Genomic DNA, 11,665 nt, shown 5'->3' with positions numbered 1-11,665 from the left:
CCCGCCTGCTCACAGACACAAACAGTTGTATATCCCCTTTGATAAAGAATGAAGCTGAAAGGTACATCCATGCCAAATCAGTATTTAAAAAAAAAACAAAACAAAGAATAAAATTCCCATCCTGTGTACAATAAAAGATTGACATTGTGTCCAATGAAAACATAAAAGTGACAAAACTAAGACGTAATTTTACTCAATCTTAAAAGAGGCGTGCAAGCCCCGCAGAACAATCGTACATACACTGGAAACAAATCGCGCTACAATTAAAAAACCCCAAACAACTAACAAATCTAAGACTTTTTGCAGTGTGAGCGAAAGGACTCAACAAATGCTTCGGAAAATTGTTAAAATACCAAATTTAACTGAAGTTAGAATCAGCACAGCTTTATAATAACTGTAAAAACTGAAGTTAGAATCAGCATACATTCACTTTACAAATGTTTCACACCCCATCAATATGGTTTCATTATTTTAGGAAATCTTAAACTACAAGTCAAAACTGTGTCTTGAAATACAAAAATTCTCAAACAAACATGATTTCATTGCAAACACAGGAAAACGGAAACTCGCATACGGTACATAAAAATTTCAGCACAAAGGATGAAAGTTTGCAGATTTTTCCAAGCATTTGTCCCTCCTCACATCCACAAGATGCAAAACAAAGTCACATTTGCTGCCTTTTGAAATGAATACATGACGCTTGCAGATGCCATCCAGGGTCGCTGATGGATTTGATCGTGGCACAAATAGTAAGCAAATTGCTACGTTGGTGAGAGGAAGATATCAAACAAGGTAGGACTACTGTGGGATGGAAATCAGAACCGACACCGTTAAGTTAAAAAAAAACAACCTCATTACACTGCAAGAAAGAAAAAAAAAATGTGATCACGAATTTACAACTATACATAGAGAGGCATCAAAAATTGGTAAAAAGCTGACAATGAATTTTTAAAAATTGAAAAGTTCTATGAACTGTAGAAACATTTGCTGGAGCTGGCTACGTTCCTCTTGGCTGACACTGACTGGAGACATGGGTCTCAACTCAAAATTTAAAAAAAGGAGGAACTTTCCGTGTGATCGTGACAGAAGACCATCATAATCGAGAGACACCCATTACAAAGCATCATTATACTCAGTTATACTGTTTAACTACCCTAGAATACTGAAATAATAACCCATCTATTTAATTTATCAAAGCAAATTTCTGTACACTTTCTGCGACTCTTTTATTTGAAATTATCTTCCAACCCCAAAAATTGGTATGAAATGCCTGCCAATGCCAACCCAGGCTGAGAAGGATAGTATAACATCCCAGTAGAAAGACCGAGATACTCTATAAAAATCCCCCTAGTCTGTAATGGAGCTTGGGTCTGCCATGTGCCACAACGGAGCATCTAACCGCTACACCACAGACGCTAGAGCATGCAGAAAGGAACTGAGCCCATGACAGGACTACGGAGGTGAGCCAAACTTTGTTTCTGTGCGGGTTTTTCTTTCGCTTCAAGCGCCACATGATCTGAGACAGACATCGGAGACCTTGGGTCTCTCACTCATTTCTTTGTCTGGATGCAACCTACTTGGATTAGCTTACAGAAAGTATGGGAATGAGTGTTATAAAGATTGTAATTTTTCTATTCTAAAGAAAAACGTAATTTCTTTAGGCTGGGCAAGGTGTTGGTCGGCACCAGCAACACATATATAAGGCATAGACTGAGAGGGGGAAGGCGATCTGGTACAGCACAAGTCAAAAACAAAAAAATAAAGAATGTGCAGCGTGCGTGCCACGCCACATCGCCACGTTACAGTGCATCTTTGCAGAGTGTTTTCAGCATATACATGTACAGCAAGTGACAACTGGGAGTCCACACACACACATTACACAGAATACATCACCGTGGAGTAGTTGCAATTTATTTCTTCACCACAAGCTGTTAGCAAAAGGAACCTGACAGACATTGTGAAAAGTCGGACAAAAATAGAACTTCCACACAGACCAACCGATTCAAGTCATACAGCCAAAAGACTGTGTGTGTATTTGGGAGGAGGGAAAGGGGGGGGGAAGGGGGGAGCCAAAGGACACAAACAGACAGTGGATGTTGATGATTTCCCGTAAATGGTTTCTATGTTGACATAATCACCGACACTTGTGGGGACGACAAAGAAAGATCATTTGTGCAGAGAGGATGGAGCTAGAAGGGAAGTGATGTCGCAGAGATACGGACATCGGGGGGGGAGATATTTTGTCAGGAGATATACTTTTCCAGCGTTGAGGAGAGATGGAGAATGAGGAAAATGAGCAGGGATAACTTTATTGATCCAAACACAATAAACAAACAAACAAACACACCAACAGACCAGCACCTTCCATTTCTCGGACAGATGCTGGGGGGCGGCAGGGGGCAATCAACTAGTAAGCACAGAGTAAAGTCATTGAAATTTTAAAAAACACAAAAAAACTGATGAAGATGAGTCTAGAAAAGACAAAAACTAAACAAATCAATGCTAAAACAAAATCATAAGTAGGTCAACTGCTTCGCTATCCACCGTTAGGAGCATGGTTACAGCTCTTGCTTCGATTTCTGTCTCTCATTTCCAATGTCGAGGTGAAACAAAAAAACAAAAAAAAGAACATCTAACAGCAGCAACTCAACCAGTCTTACCGACTGACCGACCGACATACATCTATGTGCGTAGAAATAGAAAAAGGAGAAGGGGGAGACAATCAAAGTCAGCACTGGCTACGCAGGGCTTGTGTCCCCTCTCTTGATTACACATCCCTCGCGGGGTTTCCGAGAAAACGACAGAGCACAGAGGAGCAGGTAGGAGTGGGATTTGGTCCATCCATGTGACCACAAGAACTTCTTTATGAACGCCGTTACCTTCCTTCTCGCCACGTGAAAAGATGTTGAAATTTTAAAAATTCCACGGACACTGTCAGTCACTTTAGATAATAAAGAACGGGGGCCACTTTAGATAATAAAGAACGTTCAGCATTTTCACTTTGCAGAAGGCAAAGATTGGGGTCTCAATTGTGCTGACAATCAAAAAGACGGCTAAATTTAGGAAAACTTAGTTGCTTACCTACACATTTCCCAAACGCAATGAATTCCACTGAATCGTAAACCTGCAAAATGTGTTTACATTAGATTTTTTGTCAGGCGACCCACACGAGGCCCCGATCTGTGAGCAGGTGGGCAACTCTCTCTCTCTCTATCTTCAGTCGCTGTGGCGTTACAAATGGTCAGCGATGCCGACGGCAACTCTAGACAGAAAACGATGATCGATTACGAAGGATCCAAAACCATAACATTTTGCAATCACTTGAGGCAATAATGCGCCGGTGAAAATTATCCATTCCAGTCACCTGGTGCACTTTTGCACCAGGCCCGAGACGTCCGGTGCAGTCGCTCTCCTGGCTAGAAGGTGACCAGATGGGGTATTTTGTACTGCTGGCTGTGCGATTGCAAAGCATTAATAACCACTGCTACAAATAAATGCTGGAAGAGAAATGAAGTGCACATACACAAACATGGTAAATTCAAACTAAGGATGCTACAGGGCTACTATCAACAAAAAATCTGATGACTCCAGTCCGAATGAAATATAAAAACCAACTGGCTGTACACGCTCACAGAAGCCACAAGGACCGCCACAAACAAACGGAATGATGATGAACAGAACATGGTAACACGCTTCACACAAAGTGACCGCCAATATCAATCAACAAGGGAAAATAGAGAATGTTAGTTTGAAACATAGGGAACTTTCAACAGGAAAAAACAATGTCTGTGAAAGTGTCAGCGAGGCGATGATTAATTAATATTATATCCTAGAGGATTCTTGTACAAGTCGCAGGCAAGCATGTGGTTCTACACGACCTTGATGTATTTCAAGAGCACTAGTTTGACAGAACAGACAAATGGACTAATTTATGTTCACGGAGCATTCAGAGTTAAAAAAGAATATATATATATAGATTTGTATCATCAACAAAAGGCAATTAGTTCCCCTCATAAAACTCTCTGCTTCAGCAACCCACATTACCAGAAAAAAAAAAGTAAAAATTATTTGTCTTTTTGAACAGCTTCGGTTGCTATCGTCCGACAAAAGAGGACAAAATCATCAACGATTGGAAAAAATGTTGATACAAATCTGGATTAAAAAATCAAGGTCGTTCTCACCTCCCTTGTTTTACACGTGGGCAAGCAGTGGGCGCTGGAAACAGTTTTCCGATATTTCATACGTATAAAATATGGGAAGGAGGAGCGTGCTGAACTTTAAAAATTAATGAAATCTAATCACCCTTTTAATTTGTTTTTTCCATTTTGTTTTGTTGAACATTCAAGAAAAACTTGGGCCCGAGTCTCAGAAACCAGAAACTTTGAGAGAACAGAGGAAGGAAGGCAACGGTTTTTTTCTCATATCACATTTCTCCAGATTACCTGATTCAACAACCGTTTTACAATACAAAAAAAACAAAACAAAAAAAATAACCGTGGGTTCACAAACATCGCAGGTCAGCGACCGGCACTGGCACAAACAGCCAGAGACAGACGACCGACCGTGCTTTGCTTCCCCCTGTCATGGAAATTTCAATGAGATAACAAAAAAGAGGCAACCACAAACCCATGGACTATATGTGAGGCAGCGTGGTGGAATCAGGCTCTCGTCAAAATAATCAAAGTGAAGAAACTTGCATTTTACCGCAGGTTTGTGAATTTTTATGAAATTTTTGTTTTTCGGCTCAACACCTTTCATGCCCATTAAAGAACTCATTTCTGTGAGGATTTTTTTCTGAAAAACGATTAAATGCACAAAAATTGTAAATTTTCACTTACCACGGACTCTTAAGCTAAGGAAATAACTAATCTTTGGCGGCCATTTACTCACTAATTTTACCTCTGAAAACAGATGACCGCCACTTCCTTCATTCCAAAATATTCGACTTGGATATTTTTTTATCCAAATAAAGACAGGTGAACAAGCTTTAAGATGATACCAATAACTCTACATGCCAAAAAATTGACGAGAGCCTGATTCCACAATGCTGCCTCACGTATAACATAGAAGATTGAGGGCAGCTCATAGTCACAGGATGTCGCAGTCCTTCCTCCCGGCCACTGACAAAACCACGGAAGAAAGGACTTTACTCTGTGTACATTTGTGATAGAAGGTAAAAATTGTCCCCTTTTTTTGTACAGAAAAAAATCCAAGACTATCTCGGAGAGAGAGAGTGAGGAGAGAAAAGACAAAGCACATTTTGTCACCAGCGTTGTGACCCAGCCCATATACAGAGGAACAAGCAGATTGCAATTATAAGACACTCAGAAAGCCTGTACAAGGGGAGAGGTACAAGTATGCGGAGAAAAGATGGGTGGAAATTCCAGAAATAGATAGATATATATATATATACGCATGTACAGATACAGTTAATGGAAAAATCTTATGTCATGATGATGGTGAAGAACAGGAACGTTGACAACACCACTCCCTCACTCAGATTCTTCAGCACGCATCCATCCAAGACAACCCCCCCCCCCCCGGCGCTAAAACTGTTCCTCTTTTAGAGTGGAATTTACCAGACGCGACTGCTCCCCATATTCAGCGCCAAAAGTAAAGAACCAGGTTTTACTTCCACCCGTTTCTGAGAATGGATTGCCCGAACATCCACCCGTTTCTGGGAATGGATTGCCCGAACTTCCACCCGTTTCTGAGAATGGATTGCCCGAACATCCACCCGTTTCTGGGAATGGATTGCCCGAACTTCCACCCGTTTCTGAGAATGGATTGCCAGTGACTGAAGTGGAAACTAAAAACAATGTGCCTTAAAATCTCATTCATTCATTCATTCCCCCTCACAATCGACAGGGTCGTATTTATTTATTTCGACACCGGGGGGGGAGCAGAACCACTAAACACAACAACAGCGTATCTCTCTACCACATCTCACACACACAACATTCCCAACAAGATTCCTAAACAGAAACAACAAAATGAGAAAAATCTTACGCATTCTCTCGTGCAATCATTAGATAATTAATCATATCCGCACTCGTACACAATTCATGATGACACGGTTGTAGTTGTAGCAATAAAAATCTAACGACATTTGCATCCTGCTGCGGTTACATACGTGTGAAGCGGAGAAAAGGCAGAAGACGTCGACGACGACGCTGCTACGACACTAAAAGCTGCGGAGCTCGGCGGCGGACCTGGTCTTGCTGGTGGTGGCACACGCACTCTTCTTGGCAGTTTGGACCGTCCCAGGCCACAGTGGGGGAAAATTACCACTACTCTCTCTCTCACACACACACACACACACATACTCACACACACGTGATACACACACAGAGGCATTCAAAATCATCTACGCACACACAAACACGCGCGAGTACTACACACATTCACTCACACAGACGAGAATTTATTGTTCTATATATAAAACATGTGCACTCAGCTTGGTCCGTCTTTGTGGATAGTATTATGAAGATACTGGAAAAAATATCTGGGGAAAGATGGGGAAAAAAAAACATATCTCAAAATCCCACACGGATAAAAAGGGAAAGGGAAAATGTAAGAAGACAAGCAAGAGGTGAGAAAGTCAGGCAAGCAATGTAGTCAACATGTTGGGAAACCACTACAGCAATCATCCTGAACTACTCCTAGCTTAGCTTTTAGTAGACAGCTGACATTTGAATGAATCAAAAGATTTGATCTCTCTTAAAGTACACGGCAAAGCATTCTAAATCTTGGGGCCTTGATATTCCAATGTTATTTCATCCATTGTTTTAAGTTTCATAGATGGTAAAAGAAATTTCTTTTTGTTGTTGTCAGCTGATGAGAACTGACAACTTGAAAGATAACCGAGTTATACAAAGAGCAAATATATAACAACATACAAACAGAGGAAGGACAGATAAAGATGATTGAAACAAAAGAAACCCACTGCAGAGCGCCCTGCAATCACCCACTTTATCATCTTCACTGCTGCCAACTTTTCAAAACCAAAGAGCCCCCCCCCCCCCCCCCCAACTAATTGTCTTTATAAATGAGCATCCCACATAGGATTCTTTCAGTTCCACCTCCGTTGATTTCTTTTCCTGTCAAGAAATTCACAACAGACTAGTAAAAAAGATATAAGCTATCTCTGTTGCTGCTGTTGTATTTTCATTATCTTACTCACACAGCCGTAAATAGAAGAGTTGACCAAACATGACCATAATTATGTGAGGCAGCGTGGTGGAATCAGACTCTTGTCAATTTTTGGGCATATTGAGTTATTGGTATCATCTTAAAGCTAGCTCATTTATCTTGCTTTCAATGAAAAAATTACTCATCCATCTTCAATAGAACTGGAGATATTTTGGATTGAAGGAGGTGGGGGTCACCTGATTTAAGAGGTAAAATTAGCGAGAAAATGGCCGCCAAAGCTTGGTAAATTCCAAAGCTGGAGAGTCCATGGAAAGTGTAAATTTATATTTTTTGTGCCTTTAATCAACGTTTTCGGTGAAATCCTCAAAGGAATGTGTTTGTAAATGGACATAAAAAGTGTTGAGCCAAAAAAACAAAAATTCGATAAAAATTGCTAAGCAGGGAGAAAACTGCTGTTTTCTTCGATTTCATTATTTTGACGAGAGCCTGATTCCACCACGCTGCCTCACATATACTCAAACAACCGTATGAATAGAAGAGTGGACCATAGCCTAATACTACTACTCACACATATAAATCCTAATTTCTGCCGATGTGCGTTGAGGCGTTTCACTTGCCGTCTCTCACGTCCTCAATTTGTTGAACACACTCTATACGCTCCACCGACATGTCGGGGTTGAACTCCGTCACGGAGCGGATGGCGTCCGCCAGGGCCTGCGGGCAGTCGCAAACACACACAGATGTGTTAGTTGTAAGAGTTTTACGGCACTCGCAACACAAAAAGGTCATTTAAGTGCTGAAGATTAGAGGTGTTGCAAGAGAGTAACAAACACAAAAAAGGAGGGAAGAGGTAAAAGGAGCAAACCACACCAGAGCATCCGCCAACCATCCACACTTACACAGATGTACGTTATTTGTCAGTCACACAGATATATAGGGTTTGTCTATTTGTCAGTCGCAAACACACAGATGTACGTTATTTGTCAGTGGCAAACACACAGATGTACGTTATTTGTCAGTTACAAACACACAGATGTACGTTATTTGTCAGTTACAAACACTCAGATGTACGCTATTTGTCAGTCGCAAACACACAGATGTACGTTATTTGTCAGTCGCAAACACACAGATGTACGTTATTTGTCAGTCCTAAACACACAGAGGTACGTTATTTGTCAGTCGCAAACACACAGACATATATTATTTGTCAGTAAAACAGATATACAGGGTTTGTCTATTTGTCAGTCCCAAACACACTGATGTTTGATAGGAACAATGAAATAGAAGAGTGAGAGGATGGGGAAGAGGAGGTGGAAGAAGAAGAAGAAAAAGAAGAAGAAGAAGAAGAAGAAGGACAAGAAGAAGAAGAAAAAGAAGAAGAAGAAAAAGGAGGAGGAGGAGGAGGAGAAGGAGTAAAAGAAAAAGAAGAAGACGGAGATGGAGAAAGAGAAAATGAAACTGAGAAGGATAAAAGACGCTCTTCTGACTTTACAACTCGTTTTTAAAAAAACAAAACCCCCCAAAAAACAAAACAAAAAACCAACTTACAGCGTCGAAATCGAAATCATCCTCCTCATCCCCGCCGGACATGGTCACCTTCTGCACCACTCGCGTCTGCTCCACTCCGTCTCGCTCCGTCTTATACTGGGGACACAACAACAGAGAAACATAAACATGACACATTCGTTACACGTCTTAGTTTTAGTAAGAGTTTTACGGCACTTGCAACACAATAAGGTCACATAAGTGGCGAAGATTAGAGGTGGTGGGACCTAAGGGTTCAGAAAGTGAACCTTACAGTCGAGAGGAGTATGTTTTAAGCCATGTCTGTCATATCCGCAGTGTTACAGAAATTGCATTTATATGACGCATATCCGCGGTTTTACTGTAATTGCATTTATACGACGCATATCCGCAGTTTTACTGAAACTGCATTTATTTAACGCATATCCAAGCTCTATCATGCTCTAAGCCTTTACGACTATTATTACCCTAAAGACATTTTCGGCTTCCCGTGAAGCATACAATGCAAGCTGCGGATTAAGTGCTCAAACACTAACAAATTGACGAGATCTTTCGCTATCTATAAACAGGTACCAAATCCCACCAGGGTGAAGTAGTGAGGAAAGTTCCTTTAAAGTAAATTAAAGAGCCTTTCCCCATTCCAAGGTCAAAGCGTCAGGGCCCCTGAGAGTTCGAACCCCTGACCTATCGCTCATGAGCCAACCGGTCTAACCTCTAGACCATCGACACTACAACACGAAAAGTCGTTACAACAGAAGCAAAGAGCTGACAGGCGGATATGACAGCACGTCATCGTCACTCCCAGAGGCACCCTCCGACCACCCACGTCACCATCACTACCAGTAGCACCCTCCAACCACCCACGTCATCATCACTACCAGTAGCACCCTCCGACCACCCCCTTCATCATCACTACCAGTAGCACCCTCCACCACCCACGTCACCATCACTACCAGTAGCACCCTCCAACCACCCACGTCACCATCACTATCAGTAGCACCCTACAACCACCCACGTCATCATCACTACCAGTAGCATCCTCCAACCACCCGCCTCGCTGTCACTGTCCGTAGCAAGTTGGACAAAACAGCTGAGGGTACAGACAAGTTGAGTTTAAGTGAGAGTTTTACTGCACTTACAACACAAAACAGGTCATAGAAGTGCAAAAAAAAATGTAAGGTTTTCTAGAGAGTGACATTCAAAGAAAAGAAGGAGGGGATTATAAGGACAAGAAATGTTTGCTAGAAAAGGAGGGGATTGTAAGGACAAGAAATGTTTGCTAGAAAAGAAGGAGGGGATTATAAGGACAAGAAATGTTTGATAGAAAAGAAGGAGGGGATTATAAGGACAGTAGATGTTTGATAGAAAAGAAGGAGGGGATTATAAGGACAAGAAATGTTTGATAGAAAAGAAGGAGGGGATTATAAGGACAGTAAATGTTTGATAGAAAAGGAGGGGATTATAAGGACAAGAAATGTTTGATAGAAAAGAAGGAGCAAACTGCACTAGAGCATCCACCAACCACCCACGTTAAGACATGGAGATATCCTATAAATTTTACAAATTCACTTCTTTTTTTTTTAACACCCATTTTAGATTACTGAAGGCCTTTGCCAGATTGACCTTTGAATTAAGGTCCTTCTCTGATTTAAAAAAACAAAAAAAACAAACAAAAAAAAACCCGAGGTGAAATGTGCAAAAACTGTCCACAAAACCAAAATCATGGAATGGACTTGAACTTTTAAAGTTTTAGTAGAGTTTTTACGGCGCCGGTGCTCGCAACAGCATTAGGTCATATGAGCGCCAAGGGGTGAACGTCAACGGAGAAGTCCATAAAAGGAATCAGACTTACTCTGCTCATCTCTCTAGCCTCAACAGCACGAGGTCTGCTTCGACTATCAAGGCACCCCGGAAATAGCGGGTCACAAGAGTGTGACAAACATACAAAAGAAGTAGAAAAAAATGACGATAGTAAGGATTAGGAAAGAAAAAGCAACAGTTCGCTGTTGTAGTTCAGGCACAGTTATGAGCATGACATTGATGAATCAGCCCGTTTACAATTTTACTGTGCATAAGAACATGTTAATGTCCCCCGCTTTGGGAATGGCCTAAAGATATTTCAGTCAGTGGCACCGCCCTGAAGGGTTCATGAGCTGATGATGACCATTAAAAAAAAAAAGTAGGTCTAAGAGTTTTACGGCACTTGCAACACAATAAGGTCATATAAGTGCCAAAGATTAGAGGTGTTACAAGAGAGTAACAAACACCAAAAAAAAGAAAGAGGGGAGAAAAAGATGATAGATGTTTGATAGGAAGAGCAAACCACACCAGAGCGAGCATTCTTCAACCACCCACGATGACCTTTAACGTCCTCGGAGGAAGAAAAAGTCAGAGACTGAGCTGGCTACTGCGCAAACGTAATGATCAACAAAATCCACAAAACTGGACATTTGAGGAGAAGCCATTGTTTTCTACAACCACAGATTCTACACTGCGCTTACAGCTAAACTGAAGTTTCAGCAGTTACGGTTTTACCCCTACTAAAGCATGACACAAAATGATTGAAGTTTTAGCTGTTTAAATCTGATGTCTCTTTCAGCATGACATAGCAAAAGTGAGGCTTAAGCAGTTCAAAAGTTGATGTCTATTTCAGTATGACACAGGTAAACGAAGCCAAAATGAAATAAGAGTCAGAGGAACCGTGAAATGAAGCAGGTACTAAAAAACATTTTAAAGAAATAAAACATGTAGGGATTTTTACCCCTCCATCGACACAATTTAGACTTCGAACCGGCCTGCCAAAGCAAACTCGGACCACGAGAGAGATACAACATCCCAGCAGAAAGACCGAGACACTCAATAAAAATGTCCTCCCCACTCGAGGGAATCCAATTTGAGTCTTCTGTATGACAAAGAAAAGCACCTAACCGCTCACCACAGACGCCAATTTTCTTCCCAGCGCGGAGGAGGTACAACATTCCTAGGTACA

The 11,665-nt window shown here is 41.3% G+C and overlaps 1 protein-coding gene across 1 annotated transcript in view; it reads right to left on the bottom strand.

Annotated features, from left to right (window-relative positions):
- Nucleotides 1-5,696: 5,696 nt before the first annotated feature.
- LOC101847080 (mesocentin) overlaps nt 5,697-11,665 on the bottom strand; it is a gene marked incomplete at its 5' end in the record, with an annotated part of 52,547 nt that continues 46,578 nt past the window's right edge. Inside the window, 3 exon segments of the mRNA XM_013090267.2 lie at nt 5,697-6,505; nt 7,721-7,866; nt 8,701-8,796. Coding sequence (XP_012945721.1) covers nt 7,762-7,866; nt 8,701-8,796 — 201 coding nt within the window.

This window comes from Aplysia californica, unplaced genomic scaffold, assembly GCF_000002075.1.
Source record: "Aplysia californica isolate F4 #8 unplaced genomic scaffold, AplCal3.0 scaffold01197, whole genome shotgun sequence".
Taxonomy (NCBI): Eukaryota; Metazoa; Mollusca; class Gastropoda; order Aplysiida; family Aplysiidae; genus Aplysia; species Aplysia californica.
This window is presented reverse-complemented; position numbering and strand designations above follow the sequence as displayed.